The sequence below is a fragment of the Sinocyclocheilus grahami genome, unplaced genomic scaffold (assembly GCF_001515645.1).
Source record: "Sinocyclocheilus grahami isolate Dianchi unplaced genomic scaffold, SAMN03320097.WGS_v1.1 scaffold185.1, whole genome shotgun sequence".
In the NCBI taxonomy this organism is placed as follows: Eukaryota; Metazoa; Chordata; class Actinopteri; order Cypriniformes; family Cyprinidae; genus Sinocyclocheilus; species Sinocyclocheilus grahami.
The window spans coordinates 800416-823569 of record NW_015505364.1 but is presented as its reverse complement, the minus strand read 5'-3'; the positions used below and the strand labels follow the sequence as shown (position 1 = coordinate 823569).

At 37.6% G+C, this 23154-nt stretch overlaps 1 protein-coding gene across 9 annotated transcripts in view; it reads left to right on the top strand.

Annotated features, from left to right (window-relative positions):
• The window catches only part of ccser1 (coiled-coil serine-rich protein 1), a 78694-nt gene that overhangs the window by 34867 nt on the left and 20673 nt on the right, over positions 1–23154 (top strand). For 2 of the 9 annotated variants that reach the window (XM_016284582.1, XM_016284581.1), the window contains exons 7-9: positions 670–747; positions 6047–6130; positions 9322–9399. In XM_016284582.1, coding sequence (XP_016140068.1) covers positions 670–747; positions 6047–6130; positions 9322–9399 — 240 coding nt within the window. Of the gene's footprint in view, positions 1–669; positions 748–6046; positions 6131–9321; positions 9400–10830; positions 11131–14056; positions 14094–14256; positions 15577–19668; positions 19705–19996; positions 20686–23154 lie in introns of those variants that run through there. The other 7 variants (XM_016284586.1, XM_016284587.1, XM_016284584.1 and 4 more) reach the window with 7 other exon arrangements.

Here is a 23154-nt window from a genome sequence, read left to right as displayed (position 1 = left end):
GCCGCTCTACTCGGACTAAAGTGTTCCGCGTCTCTGACGGTGTTATTGCATCTGCAGCTCTCTTCCTCACATTAATATGGGGGAGAGGCAGCAGTAGCGTGATGAAGGAGAGAAGTGTTTGAGGCTATAGCCCAGAGAGGACAGGGCTGTCTGCTCCTCTGTTTGGATGGTATAATTATATAATATGTACGACATGAGCTAATTTCCCAGTGTGTTTCGTTGGTGAGTTTTAGAGTAATAACAGTGTGGCACAATTTGGGTATTAGGTATCACGAACAAGGAAAAATTATTTTAAAGCATTTATTGAGCTTGATTATTATTAATTTCTGCGTATACGTTTTAACATTTTAAGTTGTGTAAATTAACATTAGTAAATGTATTATAAATGTACATGAACAAACATAAATTAACAATAGTATGGAAATTACGATACTTTTTCTTAGTATTTTCTTTTACGTGAAATTGTTAAAGCAATGAGTGCAAATTATATTTTGAAGTCTTCGGCTGTGTGTGGGTCATATCCAAACTTTATAGTACTGGCAAGTGTAGTTATCTGAGAGGCAGCTAGTTCAGAGTGAGATGAGCAGAATATTATTTATAGTCTTTTTTTTTCAGTAGTTATTTTCTTGTGTTCATTAAATATTAAGATGTCTGATCTTTGCCTTTCAGAGCACTGAGATCAGTCCTGCCAGCAGCCTTCACTCTCTACCCATAAGCCCCTGCAGTGAGAAATCTCTCCCCTTTAAGGTAATTGTCCGCATTCAGTGTTGTCAAAATGTGTTTCTTTTCTATTAGCAACGTGGATGCACACTTTCTTTGCTGCTGAGGTATTATTGTCGGCTCACACTTTGATTTAAAAAGCTCTTTCATTTTTTTTTTTTTTTCCTCCCTGAAGATTTCAAAGCCTGCAGATCAAATATAATGACAGCGCTAAATGACTGCATTGAGACAGAGGTGTCTCCATTTTTATGTAGTTAATTTTCTATCTCCATTGTGCCTCTCCTAAACACACACTACTCTTTTCATTCATGCTCCTCTCTCTGATAGAATTTGTGTTTACATTTTTCTCCACCATCAATAAAATTTTCCCACTATCTTGATGAGACTATTTGGTTATGTGTCCTAATCTTGTGGAGATGGGCTAGGACTGTCATTGGGAAAGGTTTGTAATTTTGTATGACAAGCTTTTGCTTGGTAGAAGAGGATTTAGTTTTTTCATCAGGACTTTTTTTCGGCTCAAAAATATTGCGAAGTGGAAACGAGGTCTGCGTCTTTCTCTGTCCTCCTTACTGACCTACATGGAGTGCTAACAGAAGCGACGGTTGCGGCAGCGAATCACGTGACATTCCGGCTCATCCGTAGCCTAGCGCCATGCAGCGGGAGATGCTTAGAATAGGAGCCCATACATTCTGACATTGTGTTCAACTGACAGGAGAGGGGTAGGACTTGTCCTGATTCATTCTGTTAAAAAAAGGAAAAGATTCCTGATTTTAAAAATAAAGCCCTAGAACCCACCTGAGACGGAACCGTGTCACTTGACGTCCTACTTTTAACAGAAAACTTCTCTCACCAAACATTTGTTATCCCCGCCGCCTTAATAATTAGAGCCTGTGAAAAGCGTTCTCCTGCAGCGATTAGGGGTTAGGGGAATAATGGAGCCTCTTGCTCTGCACCCTGGGAAAATGAGCTTAGACTGGGGTTCCAAAGTCATTCGTCCTAGTGTCCCTGTCAACTGTGCATTAATAACTCCTTGTTAAGCTGGTGTAGTTGCACTCGCCACTCTGAGGGTGTCCTGTTTGAAGTTTATAACATCACAAACCTCCAGGTATAACTGAGAACATCTATCACATTTACTCCTTTTTATGCCTACCTTCAAAGTACATCTGTCAAATACTCTGCACTTCTCTAATCTTGGACTATTCTTGGTTATGAAACTGGCAGGTAGGGCTGAGCGATATGGCAAAAAATTAGCTGTTTGATGACAAATATATAAGAACATACACTACCATTAAAAAAAGTTTGTGGCCAGTATTTAAAAGTTTTTTAAAAATATTTTTAAAAGTCTCTTATGCCAATTTATTTGCACATATACAGTACAAATAGTAATATTGTGAAATATTATTACCATTTAGAGTAACTGTTATATAATTTAATATATTTTAAAATAGTTTATTCCTATGATGGCAAAGCTGAATTTTCATCAGCCATTACTCCAGTCTTCAGTGTCACATGATCCTTCAGAAATCTTTCTAATATGCTGATGAAATCATCATATTAGAATTATTCCAATGCTCAACAAACATTTCGTATTATTATTATTATTAATGTTGAAATCAGTTCTGCTTAATATTTTTGTCATACTTGATCAATTTAATGAGTCCTTGCTGAATAAAAATATTTCTTTCTTTCTTATTGACCACAAATCGTTAAAGGTAGTGTGTATATTACCTTGAAATATCTAGATTCTTTTTCTCCCCTCCATTTGGTGGAATTATATTTTTGACCATACAGACATGGTAGCTGATGAGATTCAGAGTAATGTAAAATACAGTAAAAAAAAAAAAAAAAAAAAAAAAGAAAAAAAAAAAACTAACCAAAATTAAGGAATATTTTTTCGCTTTCTTCAATCCAAAGACCATTATTTTAGAGCCCTCCATTTCAGCCCGAGCCCGACTTATACGCCCCTATAGAGCTATAGGGCCCCTATATGCTTCGAGCTAATTTTCATGTCTGGAAGAGTTGGTAAAAAAAAAAAAAAAAGAGGACTGGATTAAAAAGGCTGCCCGCTTAAAAGATTTAAAAAAAAATAAAAAAAAAAAAAAAAAAAAAAAAAAAAAAAAAAAGTAATAATAATAACTGACCAGAATTAAGGCATATTTTCTCGCTTTCTTCAATAAATTAAATTGAGAAACAATGATATTTAATCATTTATTTAGAACCAAAAAAAAAATATATCAGGCTCCAGCATACTCTCGAAAATGGATTGACAGATGGACAACAATATACTGTAGCAATAAACCAATACCAATATTTACCTACGCATACTGTACATTTTTACTAAAGCATTTAATTTGAATCAAATCTAATTGATTCACTGGAATGAATTAAACGTAGAATAGCAGCTCTAACATTGTTCTGCGACTGAAGTTTAATACTATTGTCTCTGTCTTAGGAAGAATTGGAAAACTAACCGAATGATGTTGTCTTTAGGAAAGCGAATATTCAATATATATCGCCCAGACCTACCGCTATGATATTTGCAGCATTAAATGAAACTGATAAACCGAATGCTCATCGCATTCTTGGTGACAAAGCATTATTTCTTTGACTGCATCGATTGCTGCAATGTTAAGTGTTACCTTTTATGATCAGGGCTCTGTGATAGTAGGACATTCTCATTTATTAGTTCCTTCGTCCTCTTCTTGCCTTAAGTGTTTAATCTAGGACAGACAGATGGAGGAACCACTCAAATGCAGCTTTACAGCACGGGGTAGAGACCCAGCTCTCTGTCCTGTGTGTTGTGTATCCGTGTGTGCGTGTGCAACTGTGACCAAAAGCCTCTCTAGAGGTCCTCCATGGCACTGTACAGATAAAGTGCCTCTTGTTAAACCTCTATAATTAAGATATAATTAAATATTCCCCACAGGCAGGGATTAGGAGGAGGTTACATTCTGCCTGTTTACTGCATGCATTGCTCAGGACATGACCTTTTTTGTATTTTTTTTTTAATTATTCATTTTTAAATGCTTTATGTATGCTACAAAGTTTGGTGTCAGTAAGTTTTATGTTAAAAATATTAATGTAATGTATTTTAATATAAAAAACTGAAATTGAGTATTTAAATTTTAATATTCGCAATATTTAATGATTAAATGAAAATTAATCATTTTAATATCAGATTAAATGAAAGTGTCATTCAGCCTGTGTGTTCGGTCATGAGATCTTGACTTTTGTTTGCGATTGTGGTTGCTGAATTTACACTTACTTTGTACTTACTCAACGGCCGTTGTTTTAATACAGAAACATTATTACAATTTGGAATTATTGGAATTACTATTAGGAATTTCACTGTTATAATGTTGCTTGTTTTTACCAGTTTTCATAATGTAGACAGAGTGCGTATATCAATTTTCGGTTTAACCATTATACAGCATGACGAAAATGTGAAGTTTTCACTGACTAAAACTAGACTAAAATGCTTAGACATTTAGTTGACTAAAACTTGACTAAACAACAACAGGACAATGTTGACTAAATATGATAACTAAATGTACATTTGACACAGGACTAAGACTAATTTAAAAGACTAAGACTAAATGAAAAATGGCCAAAATTAACACTAACTTTATCAGTGCTAAAGACAAAACTTGAGAACAATTCGAATTTGATTTAGAAATGTGTGGAACATTCAAAAACGTGACTGAGTGCTGAACTGCTGTCAAGTCAGTTGCAACGAAAAATGGTGTGCATGTTTATTATAGTTATTACAATAATCTGCGGGCAGCCCAAAAAACATTATTTGAGTTGTTTTTCATTAGAGAATCCTCAGCAAGGACAGACATGTTTTAAAGAAAATATTTGAAATTCTAATAAGTTTTTAATAATGTTCATAAGTTCAATTTGTGAATTGTTTTTATTTTTTCTTAACTTCTTTCCTAAGAAGATATCCCTAAATGGTTTTAATTGTTTAATTTTTGATCAGTTTAATCATCCTTGACAAATAAAAGCATACATCACACAAAGATAGAAAATTAAAAATGGCCAAAATTAACACTAACTTTATCAGTGCTAAAGACAAAACTTGAGAACAATTCGAATTTGATTTAGAAATGTGTGGAACATTCAAAAACGTGACTGAGTGCTGAACTGCTGTCAAGTCAGTTGCAACGAAAAATGGTGTGCATGTTTATTATAGTTATTACAATAATCTGCGGGCAGCCCAAAAAACATTATTTGAGTTGTTTTTCATTAGAGAATCCTCAGCAAGGACAGACATGTTTTAAAGAAAATATTTGAAATTCTAATAAGTTTAATAATGTTCATAAATTTTTGATCAGTTTAATCATCCTTGACAAATAAAAGCATACATCACACAAAGATAGAAAATTCATAGCGATTTGAAACCTTTGAATGGTAGCAGACTTGGTGAGTATGTTTTTCACCAACAGTAATTGATTGTTTTTAGTTCAAAAGTGACTCATTGTGATAATGGCCATTTTAATGGTATTGTAATCATATTAATGATAATTAATGGCCATTATTATACAGCTAAATGAAATCCAGTATTTGAGTTCAAAGGAACATGTTTCGGTTTGGTAGTGATGAAGAGATACTTGAGCCTTGCTGATGGGGTTGCAGCGGTTCATAAAAAATGTATAGGTACAGTATGATTCTAATTTAGTCACTTTGTATGTCATCATCATCTCCAGGCAGAAATTAGTTTCCTTTACAGAGAAGCATCAAAGATTGACAACAGCTCCCTTGAGATGTTTATGTAATGTCAACAAAAGGAGCTCATTCAAGCCAAAGCCAGAGAGCTTTGAGCAACGATGTCTCCAAGTACGTGGCATTGAAGACCATAATCCCCTTTCCTGATCTCTCATGAAGGTTTCCAGACTCATGCATATTGCGTCCAGCTACCTCATGCCAGCGCTGTCTAATCTCCATCGAGCGCTTCTTTTAGAGGAGAGATGTCGTTTTTGGGGGCGATGGTTCTTTTCGGTTGTTCGTGGAGGCCGTATTCTGCTCCTGGGCCTCTCGGTCCTTCTCTGCTGTCCTTGAAGCTTCAGTCCCTCCCTCCCCTCCCCCAGCCTCACATAATGGATGCTGACAGCACAAGGTCGTGGGAAAGTGCCTGATAGTTCAGGTGAAGTTTATGGAGGAGAGTGAAACCACGGCACAGAAAACACACCTCCACTTCTCAACAGCAGCAGTTTTACGCCCCCACACACGAGGCTGCAGATTCAAACTGGGGGCGATGGCTTGAATAACGCAGACTGACTTTTTTTTTTTTTTTTAAACGTGTTTGTGTGTGCTTTGTGTGCAGGATCCTGGGAGAGAAGAGAACCAGTTCCTGCAACAGCAGCTGAAGGAGAAAGACGAACTGATTGTACGACTTCAGGCTGAGTTGGTGAGAAAACTCGTCGAGTTCAATGTAACGTTTCATAACCACCTTCAGAAAGTCTTACGATTGTAAAAACAGGTTCCTTTGCTCCATTGTCATTGGGATACCCTAATTCCATGCATTTATTTGACAGTTCGAGTTAACACCCTGTTGGTTTCATGTCCTTTCCCTCTCCCAAGACTCGCATTAGGAAGTTATGGAGATGCTACTCTGCAGTTTCCTTTGACCTGGGACAATATTTGATAGACACACTTAACTGGCAGTAAACAGCTCGTCGTGTACTTTACATGCACTGTGAGACACATAATGTTCCCAGTCCCAGCAGCTAGGATGGAGACGAGTGAAGGAGAAATATGACAGGTCCATCTCAGATTTATAGAGTAGTGGGCTTGAAAAGAGGGATGGGATGGCGTGATAGGCATGGAGGAGGAGAGACAAATAAAAACAATAGAGGGCAGTAAAGAGGCTGTAAAAGCAAAAGGACAAACAAAGTACATGATGTTTCAAACAATCCATGACTGATTTTTATATCTCGCCTAGAATTTGGTGTCTTATGATTGGACGAGAGGAACGAGTGGTGAAGACCCCCCCCCCCCCCCCCCCAAATGCAAATTCTGTCATTTTACTTACCCGTATGAGAATTTGAATGTCTCCCTGGTTGCTTTTTTCATTTATTTACACTGAATGGTCACAGATGCTTTTAAAAAGGTTGCAAACGCATCATAAAAAATGTTTCATAAGACTTATGAGAGTCTTATAAAATTCATAAGAGTCATATGCTATATTCCATGTCCCAAAGGCCTCGCTAAACTTTGTCCACACTTTTGATGACTCCCATTTGTAGTCCACGCATTTCAAAAAAGTCAAACTTGGGAAATCACCAACTCGCATTGAAAATTAATGACTTCTGGAAGCTTTGGTGCTGCAAATCTTTAACATGTCTTCCGGTTGGACAAAAGGAATGAGTGGCTAAGATTCACCCAAAAATGTAAATTTTGTCAATTACTTATCCATATGAGATTTTCAGGGTTGTTCTGGTTTGTCTTTTTAGGTATTTACAATGAATTGTGACTGATGTTTTCAAACTTCAAAAAGGTGGCAAAAGCATCTTAAAAGTGTCATAACAGCATTTTGTACAACATGCACTATATGCCATGTCCCAAAGGCCTTCTTAAACCCTGCCTGCAGTTTTGATGACTCCCATTTATAGGCACTGCATTGCAAAAAAAAGTCGAACTCTGCAAATCCCCAATTCTCTTTGAAAACTAAAGACTTCAAGAAGCTTTGGTGCTGCAAATTTTTAACATTTCTTGTCTTCTGATTGGATAAGAGGAATGAGTGGATAAGATTCACCCAAAAATGCAAATTGTAATTTACTTATATGTATGAGATTTTGAATGTCGTCCTGCTTGCTCTTTTTTGTGTATTCACACACATGCCACTTTAGCAACATTTTTAAAATCACCACTCACCATTCAAAGTATCATAACAGCATTTCTGTGTGACAGCATACTGTATGACTCGTACACTATATTCCATGCCCCAAAGGCCTTCCTAAAACCTGTCCATACTTCGCAAAAAGTCAAGCTCTAGAAATCGCCAGCTCTCATTGAAAACTAATGACTCGCCTTTATTCTTTCAGCTGCTGCACTGCATTACTAGTTTAAATGTTCTCCATACTTCAGAAAATGTGCTCCCAATAGTGTTAAGCACGTCTCTGAAGGTCACAGTCTTTTTCTCAGAGAAAACAGTCTGTTGGTAAATACCACAGTGCTCACTGCAGTTTCTTTGCTCCATAGGAACCCGTGACTCAAACTCTGTGTGATGTGGGTTTTGACCCAAGAGCTGCAGTGGTTATTTTATCTCCAGTAAAGCATGCATATTGAACACACGTATGCATAATGGGGCATCCTGCTGACGACATTGGAATCAACAGAATAGTTGGTCATTGACATCATTGCTTTGTAGATTCTTTCGCCCAGAGACCTCCGCTCTATTTTTAGTGGGAAAAGAACCTGCGGCCACAATGGCTTAATAAATCATGGCAAAAGCTCGTAAAATAATACTCACTGGTGAAACTGGCAGCCTGCTGGCTAGGCTTGTCTTTGTCAATTTTTACTGTCTTTATTGAATGTCATTAATGAAGTATGGCTGCCCTAAATTTTGCTGCACCATATTTCTTATTTTATTAGTCTGCCGGTCTGCTGCATCCGAGAGGGGTATTAAGGCTGCTTGATATTCCAAGCCAAGTCTCAACATTTTTCTTATCGTATAGCCGATATGAATGTAAAATCAGAGGATCATTATCATGACCCTATATGTGACCCTGGATCACAAAACCAGTCTTAAGTCAGTGGGGTATATTTGTAGCAATAGCCAAAAATACATTGTATGGGTCAAAATTATAGATTTTTCTTTTATGCCAAAAATAATTAGGATATTATGTAAATATTCCATGAAGATATTTTGTAAATTTCCTACCATAAATATATCAAAACTTCATTTTTGATTAGTAATATGCATTGCTAAGGACTTAATTTGGACAACTTTAAAGGTAATTTTCTCAGTATTTAGATTTTTTTGCACCCTCAGATTCCAGATATTCAAATAGTTATCTCGGCCAAATATTGTCCTATCCTAACAAACCATACATCAATGGAAAGCTTATTTATTCAGCTTTCAGATGACATATAAATCTCAATTTCGAAAAATTGACACTTAAGAAAGGTTTTGTGGTCCAGGGTCTCTCACACACACACACACACACACACACACACACACACACACACACACACACACACACATATATATATATATATATGTATGTGTGTGTGTGTGTGTGTGTGTGTGTATTTCATCCAAATGTACAATTTTATGGAGGACTTGGAGTGCCATTTAAAAATAAAATCAATTATCAATATATTAATTCAAAAATCAAAAATAAATATTCACTTTTCAAATTGACAGATAAACACACCTTTTTAGAATATAATAATTATATATTATAAATATTTATTATTTTTAAGTGGCACTCCATACAGTTTAGCCAATGTGTCAATATACATCAATATACGACTATACAATTATAAGATGTTGAGATTGACAAGTCAGAATCAAATATTTCAGAGAACTGTTTTATGTAATAAAACTTGTATTAATGCGGTCACATTTTTCTGATACATACATCTTTTTAACAGGAATCCACCCGTGCTGCTCTGAAATCTCTTTGCCAAAAAGCTGACAAAAGCACTCAGACAGATTTCTTACTCTCAGAGGTGAGTACCCATTAAAGCACCGTACGAAAGCTCCTGACGACGCTGCTAATGTTCTGAGGTCATTGAGCTGTGCCTGGTTTTTCTAATTGAATACAGGTCCCCACATCTGTCTTTTTTATTTCACTGACTTTTAATGGTAAAGGGCACTGAAAGTTGATTTTCAATTTGAGAAGGAATCTATATAGCGAAATTGTGGTTTCTGATTTCAACAACACTTTTGCTAACCCTTTTATCCACTGCCCTTTCGATAGTTTGACCACCCTCCTTCCCCCCCACCCGTTCAATAATTCCCATCCTCTTTTTTTATTTGTTTTTATTATTAATTTTGGTCGAAAGCTAGGTGCATTCTTGTTCCCACAGGCAGCTTTTTAATGGCTCACACACAATAAATGATGAATGCTATATTGCAGTGAGTCAGCAAACTGTGTTCAAGTGCTTCAAACTTTAAATGACTCATTAACAGAGATGTATGCATCAGATATTAAAGCATCTGAGACAAGCCCAGCCTATAAACCATCTTCTCTCTTTCGTTTGCAACACTTACTTAAATGAAGACCAAATTATGTTTGATTAAAAGCTATTTGCACATATTTAGAGATGCTCTTCTAGTTATAAATCTGTTTGTGATTTTTCAGCATTTGTGATGAGCATGTTATCTCTCACTGATGGTTAAGAAGAATGATCGAGATTTTCTTTACAGATTTCTGTTATATATATTCCATGCCCTCGCAGTGACCGCATCAGTGCCTTTAGTCCCTTTACATTGAAATAGCTTTCAGTTGGACTCCTGTGGAGACATGGTCCATTTTCCCCCTGGCATTTAACATCTCTGCAGACTTTGTGCTTTGTATTACTGCTAATATGCGTATGTGATGTGAATTCGGAGGGCTTTTCCAAATTGCTTGACAATCCATTCCACGGCTATCGCGGCGCTAATGCGTCGCCACTCCATCAGACCTCGGCGTTGATGAAAAGTGCTGTAAAAAAGCTGAAATATTAGAAAGAGTGCTCATTATGGAGCTGTCGCATTAGATAAGCAACATTTTCGCAGTAAGCCGGCGTCTTTTTTGCTGCGGTGCCAAAAACAGTCAGCGTGGTAATGGTCGTGTGGGAGAATCTTCTTCCTGCCTACCTCAGATGTGCCGGCAAAGGATGAGTGGAACTGCACATGCACGAGCACGAGACCCTCAGGCTTCTTGAACGCAATGCACACCATCATTCTTTCCCCCCCGATCAGCCAGAGATGAGTTCTGCATTTCCACCCTGCCCTATGTAGACTACACCGCTATATGGGTTACTGCATTGAGGACACGCAAATATCCGAAAGTGTGTCTACAAGTGGGTCAGCTATTTCGAAGGCTGCTTCATCTGGAGGAGGTCATCTGTTTCCTTTTTTTACCCTCGTTCTTTCTCTTTCTTTTTTTTCTGGAGCACCCTGGTTCTCTCTCCAGCTGAGCTAATTAGCTGAAAAGGAGAGGAAGAGATGCTTTAGTGCCCTCTGTTGAGTCACAGTACACCAGGGGGGCCAGACTGGCCTCTTTCGGAAGCTCCGGACAACAATCCTACACGGTTCTCCCGGCCACGGACTTCTCAAAGTCTTCTCCGCCTCTGACGTCCTGATGAGCAGCAGGAAGGAGCAGGTTCGTGCTGAGGGGCTGCTGTCAGGACAAAGAGACACTTTTTACTTTAATTCCAAACTCATATGGGTTTTTCTTCAATGCTTCTCTATTACCCAACACCATTGATGTCAAAGTGTCCATTTTTATTTATTTATTTATTTTATTTTTTATGTCCATGCAGCTTTTGTAGTTATATATATATATATATATATATATATATATGAACATATTTTGAGAAATCTAAATTGTGTATATACATATATATATTCAGATTTTCTAAATTAACAATTTAAATTTTTTAGGTCCACTATCCTTCTAAATCGGGTAAAATAATATGCTTAATTTTTTTCTCATTAAGATTGCAAAAATGTTTCCAGTGTAGGTTTGAATGCAACACTTTGGAATTTTTGTTGTTTGTAAGTTGGTGTCATTGTCACATCTAAACTTGATGAAAGGCCTGTTCTTTCCCTTCTGTACGAAGCCTGTCTGCACTGTTATGTCTGTTTATTTTGCTTTATTATGCCAGTCTAAGCCTGTTAATATTAAGCTCTGCCCTCCACACTGCCGTTTAGCCATTTAAATGAAAAAGCACTTAAGAGCTCATTTACTCTGGCATTCCTCCCTTCCGTAGATATGAAGTTTTATGGATAAGCTTCTGTTTCGCGTTATTTCCCTTCCAAGTAATAAATCTTTTTTTATAGAAGTGACAGTTATTAAAATGCTTGAATATTTAGCCAAACGGAAACCCCTTCCAGCCAGAATAAGTCGTTTTTGATGCTTGCCCAAACAGTTGGATCTATACCAGTGAGGGAGATTGATCAGTGGTCAGCTCCGTATAGCTGGAGGACACCTGTTAATGGAACATACTGGACATCTCCCACTGCTCTGTTTTTCAGCTCTCCAGCCAACCCTGCTGAGAGGCTTTTTGTGTTTCAAGCCTGTTTCATGAGCACCAAAATCGTTTCAGGCATCTCTTTATTTTTTCCTATTCATTTTGGTGTGCTTTTTTATTTATTTAGATTCATTTGCACGTGAGGGGGTCGCCCTGTCTCATAGAGTCATGCTGCGGCCCATCTGATCACTCTGTGTGGGGGATCTGTTATGCTAAATTCCCAACTTCATTGCTCAAGCCTGCTTGCTTTTCTCTCTCCATGGGTCAGAATATGAGCACTGAGCCTCTCAGAATGACATACCCGCTGAGTGCTAATCGTTTCCCTTCTTTTGAACGTGAACAAGAAGTTTGAAGAGATTTTGTTTGTCATTTGTGGTTGATTTTTTTTTTTTGGCTTAAATTAGGCCTGTCAATTTTAACACATTAATTTAGTATGATTGATTATATAAAAAATAAGGCACTAAGACAATTAATACAATTAATCATGTCGCCTGACTGCTGTGTAAATTAAATTACAAGGAAATTGTCTGACAATTGGAGCAGCACTGACTCTTCTGTGCCAGTCTGTTTAATGAATCATTCAAAAGGGCTCAATTATTGAATTGCTATTACAAATACTGAATTATTATAATAAATAAAGAACAGCTGAACTGCATATTTTGGGCCCTGACCTGTTGTTAATTTGTAAAATAATATTTGGAATTACAATTGTATATAATATTATTATTATTATTATTGTAAAAATAAATAAATATTGTGTATAATAATAATAATAAGGTCACACTTTATGTTAAGGTCCAATTCTTGCTATTAATTAATTATTAACTAAGACTTTTGCGTCAAAATCCTAATTACTGTTTAGTAAGTTAGTTGTTAAGTTTAGGTATTGGGTAGGATTAGGGTTGCAGAATATGTGCTTTATAAGTACTAATAAATAGCCAATACGCTAGTAATATGCATGCTAATAAGCAACTAGTTAATAGTTAGAATTGGTCCCTATTATAAGTGTTACTTATTTTGCAGTATAGTATTTAACATTTTAAATATAATATTTTACAGCAATAGCTAAAAAATAGTTTTACGAAAATATACCCAAATGAATAAAATAAAATCGATTTAGATCAAAACATCAGCTTGTGAATTGGGTCTGTTATTGTTAACTTAAACAAAAAAAAAATGTGTTAAATTAAAGATGAACTGAAATTAAATGAAGTGTATTCAAAAAATTAATTAGAAATGTTGTCTTGGCAACTATCTGAAATAAACCTAAAATATATTAAGATATTTAAATGATGAAAACTAAATAAAAACTATAGACATTTTAAAAAGCAAAAACTGGTAAAAATGACACCCAACAAAATTTCTAAAACTTTAAAATTAAAATAGAAAATTAAAAATATTAACAAAAACTATAGTATATCAATGATACTAAAATAACACTGTTGTGAATTATTGATACACAGCCCTCGTGACTATATCAGTTAATTTTGTTTCTCATACTGCCCTAATCTACATCCTTTTTTTAGACATTGAATCATGAAACCCTGTTGCAGTTTTGCGTGAAGCTTTTTAATGCAGTTAATGCATTTAATTTCACCTTTTGGTGCAGCGCTCACCTTGGTTCTTATGGTCATTTTTGGGTGATTTTCCCCTCTCTCCGTCTGTTTTGTGAAGGCCATTTCAATCCATGTTTAGTTGCGTGAAATATCTTCCACTTCCACCCTGCAGCTCTTATCCATAACTCTGCCTGAAGTAGTGCCCCTGGTCGGGAACAAGAGGGTGATGGCTGAGGCCCCATACAGTGTGATGTAACACGAGCTGTAAGAACCCTGCAGTCTGGGCTTGCCCTCATATCTCTGGGTGGAAACGGCCTGGATGATTAGGCTTCCGAATAGTGCAAGTCATCCCTCATGATGGTTCTACCTTGACCCGTCAACTTTTACTGCCTTATCTGTCTTTGATTTTGTCAGCGTTGTAAAGCATCTTCAGTGTATTTAGTAACCTGGTGAGGAGTTAAATAAACAGATAAACTCAGTCCCAGTGCATTAATGAGACACGGTAAGTAGGTGAGCTGAATTAATGATCCCAGATAGAAGTTTCCTGTTGTCCCTGTGCATGCTTTCAAAGATATATGCTTTGCTTTCAGGGCCACTCTCGAGTCAACGCCTCTTGCAGGAGACCATGTGAGTTTTCTCACTGTGTGTTGTGGTTGTTTGTGGTGTTTCCACTGAAGCATGGCATGCTGTTCTGCCACCCAGGGTTTGGGCTACTGGTCCTTCTTTCCGTAAATCTGTATCCAGCCACTTTCTCCCTTTGTTTTATCCCCTTCTCGTCTGTTTATCTTAGTTCTTGAGAAAATTCAACCCAGGTTATCACTGCGTACGACTGGATTCTCTACTCTTGGAAGTACACCATCAGTCCCTTTTGGATGGCCACTCTCACAAACACCATCTGTACGACCGACACTTGTTTTGCATATTATCTCTTTGTGTTTTTTAGTTAGAGCTCTCTAACTGTCCATCATGCATTACTCATCTCCGGCCCCAGCCAGTGCCAGCACTTCAAATCCAACCTATTGTGTCTGCCTGTTCGATATCCATAGCTTATTAAATCACAAAGCTTTAAAGAAACAGCTGAGGAAGTACACTCTGTACGTGGACTGTGTGTGCAGCATTATAATCCACCTAGATGCTGGAAAGAATGGTACCCAACATTCCGTGTGCCCAGGGCGACCGGAATGGGAAGATGAAAGCTCTGTGTTTGCTCAGGTGGAGAAGCTTTCGGCAGAGAAGCAGTGAGCCTCTGACGCTTTGATCCTCTTTGTCTGTTTATATTGATGTGTACAATTGTGTCTGTCTTACAGAGCCAAAAAAAATGGCACAAGAAGAGAGTATCTGTTCTGCATTACCAGGCAATATTGACCTATTTGTTAACAGGAATAGGAACTCCTGGGATACGGCTGACGCTGTTCCAGCGAACGCGGGCTGTGTGAGATCTGCAGGCCATGGAATGAGTCGGTTCATGCTTTTGTTCTGCCGTTAGTGTTTAATTAGCAGAACAATGTCTCTTAACAGTTTGGTCTTTTATGTTTTTGCCAAAAACCCCTCCCTTGTTTTTCGTTTCTTTTATTTATGAGTTCAGCATGCTTTGCTTGCGTTAGCCATTACCCCGACCAGCATCTGAAGTGTGTTGCGTCTAGACCAATGTGTAGTAGTTTCCTTTCAGTGATAAACACCCCTGGGAGTTTGCATGTCTGCGATGGCAGGCGAGCCTTTGAAGCGCGATTCGGCTCATAATTAAGTGCTGCCCTGTGGTGTTACGCACAGGATGAGACTGAGATAAGTGAGCTGGACAGAGGCCACGATGTAGTCAGGTGGTCCGAGGTCCCACCTCTCATTCTCTACAGGTTTTCGTACAGACTAATGAGATCTCATTCTTTAGAAGAATGCACAGGCTCAGAGAGGCTTTGTTGCTAGTCACATCCTGTTGCTGCAGCCTCACGGCTGTATCCAGACTCGACTCACCTGCAGGGAGAATAGTAGAGAAATGGGAATTCAGCAGGGAGGAGGAGACTAGGAATGGGAATTAATGGTTCTGGTTAAGATTCCAATTCCATAACAGTTCTTTAACTATATACTACTATAATGCAAGTTAGATTTTATTATACAGTGCTGTGAAAAAATAAGATATTGTAAATGCATTTCATTAATGTTAATAGATGAGAGGATATATTACATCCCATCCCATCCCATCCCATCAAATTGTCCGTATAATATAGCGACTCTGATCTCTTATTTACATACTAATAATACTAAAAGAGAAACAGCAACTGACAAAAGAGAGAGTAAAAAAAAAAAAGGCACAGGTCACTTCAAACCACTACACTATAAAAGAAGTTGGATTGAAAAAATATACAGTGAATGGTGACTGAGGCTAGCGTTCTTCCTAATATCTCGTTTTGGTAGCGCCATATAGGTTTGGAACATCATGAAGGTGATTAAATGATCACCGATAAGTCTCATAAACATTAAGTACAACATAAGTGAGTTTTTCTTGCATGTTGAATTCAGTAGAGTTGAATATGACCAACAGTAATCAGTTGTGGTTCAGTGGGTAAGTCAGATGCTAATTCAGTAACTGTAAAGTCGATTTAAAAATAATAGATTTGAGTCATTTATTCATGCCAAAATTTTTCACTTGTATTTTTGTATATAGAAAGTTGCACTGAATAGGAACCACTTCTTGATTCTCAGCTCTAGAAAATCCATAGTCACAGACAGGGATTGTGTGAAAAAGAAAGAGATGGGGGAAGGGATAGTGTGGGAGCAAGAGATGAGCACTAGAAAGTCAGCCAAAAAGAGAATAGATTAGGTGTAACACAAAAGGGATATATAGATTAAGAGTTCTTCTGAGGTTAATAGAGAGATAGCAACACATGCCAATCATTAGAATGGCTCTCCATCTGGGCTTTCTGTTGAAGGTGAAGTGCGAGTGTGTGAGAGCTTCTGTAGCGTGAGAACATTCACCAGCGGGATGCACGGTAGTTGGAGCTCACGACTGCTGTGGGTGTGTCCAAAATGCTAAAAATGTAAGTGGTATCTGAAGGTAACAGGGCATCAGGGCAAGTCTGAATTACATAATATGCTTTACATGTGTCATTCTTATTCTCATATTTGTTCTTATTAGCTTTCTGTGGAAAAGAGGCCACCTTTCCGCTTTTTGTAAAACACAGACCTCTAGGTTGTTTGTTTTTTGTATAGGCTCCACTGGCCTGTATAAACATGTCCATGATAACTTTGTCAAGGTAAAAACAGTGATCCTAAGCCCTGACAGAAGGTCTGAGTCCCTGTGGACAGGGCCGACTGGAGTCTGCCCGCAGGGTGTTCTCTGCTATTAGCTGAAGGTGAACGCAGGTCCAGCCTATTCGGCCCCCTTCAGGGCCGCTATAATAGAATGCACACGCCACACCTCACTGTGGACAGATGGCCGGGTGAGACTGGAACGCTGCACCACAATAAAGAAGTTAATAAATAATTATATAAACATGACATTCAGCGTTAATGGGGATCAGAAATGTACATTTATTTTTATCTTTTATTGGAAGTTGCTCTCCAACCATGGCGTTGATTCAGCTGTCAGAGGGAGAAAAGTCACATTCCTCAGCTCTGGCTGCCCAGGAAACAGATTTGATATCGCATGAATCCTCTTCAGAATATTTATGAGTCCCTGGTTATGTGTCCAACCCTTTGCAATATGACACGGCTGATTTGCAGTCTCTCCATTGTGTGCTGATTTAAGGCTCTATTTAGGGCTGCAGCTAACAACTGTTTTGATCACTTTGAGAAGAAAATTCAGTTTGAAAGCAGCAAATCTCAGGTGACCGAAGTTAACAAACCTCAACCACTGGGGGTTTAATTGCACACCTTGATTTGATTTAAAGTTTAATTTATGATAGCTTTAAAACCTAAATTTGATGTCTGGGAATGAATATTGTTTTGATAATTGCACTCAAAGTACTTGTAATTTAAGTATGACAAAAACATTTAAAAGGATAGTTCATCCCAAAATGAACATTTTATCATCATTAATCCACCCTCATGTCATTCCAAACTTCTTTTCTTCACAAAAAGAAAATTTATTTAATATCCATTGGGATATTATTTTACCATAAAAGTGCTTCAATATTGGATTGTTTTTCACCAAAATTGCCCTTTGAGGATTTTTTGTTGTGAATTATATTGAATTGAAACTGACTGGAGCACTTTGGAAAACTGAAAAATTTCATCAAACGGCATGTACTTTTTGCTGACACACTCGGGTCTTTTAAACATTAAAGTGAGTCATAGTGTACTGCCAATAAATGAGCAAAATGGGATATTCATTAATTTATCTGCTTTTGTGTTCCAAAGAACAAAGAAATTCATGCAGGTTTGAAGCTACATAAGGGTGAGTAAATGATGACAAAGTTCATTTTTGGATTTCTTTGATCGCTCACTTTCTGCTAGTATGTGCAGTGTGAGTGATGGTATTATGGGAATTTAACAATAAAATGTAAGAGTTTATGTCTAATAGAAATGGTACTATATGTGAACCTGGACCACAAAACCAGTCATAAGGATCGAATAAGGATGATTTATAATAACATAATCAGAAGGCTGAGTAAATATGCTTTCCATTGATGTATGGTTTGGTAGGATAGGACAATATTTGGCCGAGATACAACTATTTGAAAATATGGACTCTGAGGGTGCAAAAAATCTAATAAATGAGAAAATCGCCTTTAAAGTTGTGTATTACTAATGATAATACATATTTGATATATTTACGGTAGGAAATTTACAAAATATCTTCATGGAACATGATCTTTACTTAATATCCTAATGATTTTTGGCATAAAAGTAAAATCGATCATTTTGACCCATACAATGTATTTTTGGCTATTGCTACAAATATACCCATGCTACTTATGGCTGGTTTTGTGGTCCAGGGTCACATATAGTGGTGTCCCTAATGGAGGTTGACCACACAGTGCAAATACTCAAACAATTGACGGTGAACTTCACCGGCAGTTATTGTCATCGTTTATAACTGACTTTATCGGTTTATAGTTGTAGCCCTGAATCAGTTACACCCTCAATTAGTTCTTCTGCATGCATGTTGAGTTCAGCATATATTACTGGTTAAGGAAGGACACTCAGTCCTGCCCTGCAGTGCTGCAATATGGGCCATACCGTTGCCTACAGACTCCAGAAATCAATGAATATATTAATTTACTCGAGTAGCAGGGTTCACACGGTCTTCATCTGGATTTCATGCTATAGGATGGGAAATAATTTATGGACCAGCCTAACCTCTGTGTTCTTTTATTAAAGCTCAGGGCAGATTACCATTTTTGCAGTTGGCAGTGATATTTTCCCTTAAGTTTCTCTCTCTCCATCCACGCCACAATGTGACATAGTCACCCACCCACGGCCTCTCTAGCATCTCCTGCCTCACTTCCCAGCCTCTCCATCTTGCTGTCAGACTCCTGTTCTCTGAAAACACGTTTTCATACACGTTCCCAAACTCCTGCTTTGCTCATTACTTTTTTATTAACCTGTAAAACAATCTAGATAACAGGATGAACAAATGTAGGAATTATCAATTTGATTTCTCTCTGCCTCTTCGCTCTCTCTCTCTCATATATATTTAAATATAATTTGCTCCCTGTAGCATGTAATTAGGTCTACGTAAATTGGTAAATTGCATTTGCCTTTGTTTAGTGCATATTAGTGCTGTTGGAGCCCCCTTTTAAAATATTTGCCATTTCATATTATCATAATTCAATTCCAAAACTCAATACCTTTTAGTGTTGCAGATATCTTATCATGACTTACTGCATGGTTGTTGAAAATTGCTCAAGCCTGTTTTTGTTGACCTCTTGTACCTGACATTTTGTTCAGTGTTTAAATGAAATGCATTGAGAAACAGCGTGACCGAATTATATACATTCCAGCCTTTTTGCTCTCATCCCCCTCCCGCTGCCCACCATCACGGTCAAATTTTTATTCAAATAATGTTTTCATCTGTTTATACCTACATAAGCGCTAATGCATCATATCTGCAAACTGCCACAAGCCATTGTTTTGTTAGCATGTAAAGCGTTTGATTTTCTCTTCACTTCACTGAATTTCCTTTCTGTCATTTGTACACATCATGTTCATCTGTCTCCATGTTGTTTTGTTCTCCCCTCTCCCCTTTCTCTTCCCATGGGTGCAGTAAACAGAAGCAGCCCGCGCCGGCAGCACAATGCAGGTAGGGTGTATTTCTGTGTGGAGCGGCTCTGTCTCTAATCAAAAGCAGGCAGCTTCATCCACCAATCCTCACCTTGGCTAATTGAGGGAAACCGCAGAGCTTTTAAATTGCATCAACAAATAATCACACGCAAATGTCTTAATTGCCGTGGAGCTGTATATGAAATTACGGTGATTGGTGCGTGCTAATCTTATCAGTTCTGTCCTAATCGTCTCTGTCTGGGACATGTTGATTGCTTGCTTTATTTGAATCCACATTTGCAAAATCATCAGTTTTTTTCCCCCCAAATCAGGTGGCGTTTTTGTGGGAACTGCTTTTACCGTGACGGCGCTGACGCTTTTGTTGAGATTGTCACAAAAAATGCAAATCACAAACCTGCAGTGTAAGCGTGACATTGAGCATTGCGGTAAAACATGACAGATAGAAAAACGGTGGATGCGAATATCCGCCGAAGGAGACGTCGGACAGTTATTTAAACCCCAGATTTGTGTGGGACATGGGTGTAATCGAGGAAGACTTGCATATACATATTTATAGAGCAAACCTCCAACGCTGTTACAGGAAAAAATGTCAATAAGCTGCAAATCACACCTATATTTATTTCTGCCTGCTATATCTACATCATGTAGTGGGTGCACAGAATGTGCAGGAAAAATCAGACCTGTCGGCTTTGCTTTTGCATTTCTCTAATGTGTGGTTTTAGCTGTTAATGGTAGTCGGGAGAAAATATTAACATTTTGTCCCTGTAATACAGTCGAGCTAATGGTGTAATGTGCTCTGTGGTACCAGTAAAGTGCATAAATCTGCTGTCAGTGTTGTTTTGGTGAGATATGAAGTGTCACTGAATGGAAAGATGTATTGTAAAGTTTGCTTGAAGGTATGTGGGACCTGTTCCATAAATTCAGGAAGTCGTTTAAGGAAAGATGCCAAGATTTTGCCTGTATTGATCCACCGCATGTCCCCCTCTCCACAGGTAAAATACCAAACTGGTGAAATTAGTGCTGCTTAAAATACTTTACGATCTTTGGACTTTTATGATACTCCTGCTGTCAAAGCTCAAGGGCACGTGTAATGGAATTACGTTTATGATATCCAAAACTTGGCATTGGGTAGAAAGGTTTGTGTACTTTACTAAGAGAAGCAAAAAGATAAGCTGTGATTTTTGCAGTTATGTGTATGACATTTCTGAGATTTGTCTCCGTGAAGATGACTGACAGAGTTTGTCAACCCAAGTGAAAGCATGACAAATATGGTTGTGGCACTGATGTAATAGCTGCCTTAAAGGGAGAAAAGTGACACGCAGTCTTGCATAATGAATATTTAAAAGAGTTTGGACAGAAGTGAAGTATGAATGCCCGTTTGTTGAGTCTAATGGTATCAGATACCATTATATCAAATATCATGTGTCAGTCAGCTTAGATAATAGCTTATTTTTCTGTGTGATCATATATTCTGAAATATTTAATTAGTGTCAGATGCATGCTGAATAGTAATATTATTATGTCACCAGTAATGATAGAGTATAAACACTAGAATTTTATATTTGACTTCTTATAAAGGCCCATATTGTTTGTATTTCTATTTACATTTTATATTGTCAGTGTGTGCATGTATGTGTATGTGTTTTTTTTAATTATTATTATTTTTTTTATATATCTTTATTATTACTATTTCAGCTAGGTGAGTCCAAACATTTGATTGGTAGTAGAAAACAAAATCAGTTATAATAATAAAAATAATTAATCTTTCCCACGAGCACTTCTATGTTTATTGGGCAGCTGCTATTGGAGGAATTATCATTCAATTTAAACTAAGCAAGTGACAGATGGGTTTCTATACTCTCCGCACCATTGTAGATATTGTCTTTTACCAGGGATATTACATTTAATAACCCTCAATTGAAGCGTCAAGGGCTGCTGTAGTAAAAGTGGATTTTTTTTTTGTGTGTTTCTCAGTAGTTTCTTTTTCAAGGGAAGGAAATTAAATCCCTGCATAAATCATTCCAAGGATAACTATAGATGTAATTGATTTCATGTTCGTTGTTTTAGATTAAGTCCCTAAAACTAGTGACATGGGCAGTGTGAAATTTGCATTTTTGCCCTGGACATTTGTAATATACAGAGCTTATAGCATCTCTTTTGGCTGAAAAGTGAGCTGAATAGAAAAGATCTCCCTAAAATAAAAATTATGCCAATATTTGGCTGGAAAAAATAACAGCATAGAGCTTTGGAGCAACATGAGGGTGAGTAAATACTGATAGAATTGTAATATTTGGCTGAACTATGCCTTTAAAATCACAAGACATATAAAGTGGAAGAATTCCTCACTGATGATCCCTGAAATTGCTTGTGCAATCACATGCGTGTGGAACAAACCAGGTACATTGAGTTATTAGTCTCTTTCCTTGTGCAATCCATGTGCAAAACTTTATAATTCTGCTTATTTATGAGTTCAGCATTTTGTGCACAGTTTTATCATTACTTTTAAATTGCCAAGACCACTTTGTAGGTCCCTCGTGTAGCTCATTTATTTATCAGTGAGGTTATGGTCGAAATCATGCAGTCATGTTTTTGTTTTTAATCCCCTTGCATCTTTCTAACTTCCTGGACCATATTAATGCAGCCTTAAGAAAAAACAAACAAACAAGCCTTTCCACCCACTCCATCACTCTCTTTCCCTTGCTAGTCCGTCGTAAACCCAAGTGCATTCTCGCCAGAGTTGTAGTGTGCATCTCCGAGTTTTAAACAAACGGCTGTGCTGGATACCTGTCTCCATATGGATCCTATTAAAACCTCACGCAGCCATCTGTAGCCTAACCATGCTGTGATATCTCCAAGCAGCTTCCCTCAGCTCTGCTCCAGCTTGGCAGCCGAGCTCTTCCATGATCCCTTTGCAGTTTAGATTGTATGCTGAGAGGTGCTGCTTGTTACCATCACAACATTTCTGTGTCCTGTATTAATTTTGATTAGCTTGGGAAGGAGCTGTACATTTACATGTCAGGTTTAAAGAATTATGGCGGGTCCTTGGTTCCTGCCTTCAGCCATAATCTAGTCTTGCCATTTATAGAACACGACCTGCTGCTCGCTCCATACTGCTCTTAATGCTTGCCAGTATCTTGCGAGAGCAGTCATGTATGAAGCACTTCTGATATGGACATGCCTTTTTTTCTCTCTGTGCGTCTGTGTGTATTTATTTATTCATGTATTTATTTATTTTGAGTCTATAGGCCTATACATGTCAAAAGTGTATGGGACGCGACCTGGTTGAGCTGCACTAGAGAAGGCAATGAGTGTCATCACTATGTCGGAGACACACTAGCTTTCCCAAGGTAGACGAATTTAGAGTGGTTACAATCATCCGGGTTTAAATCGTGCTCAAATTTATTTGATTTTGACACAATATTTACACTGAAGCTCGCAGGTGGCTATGGTAAGCGGCATGACATTTCCC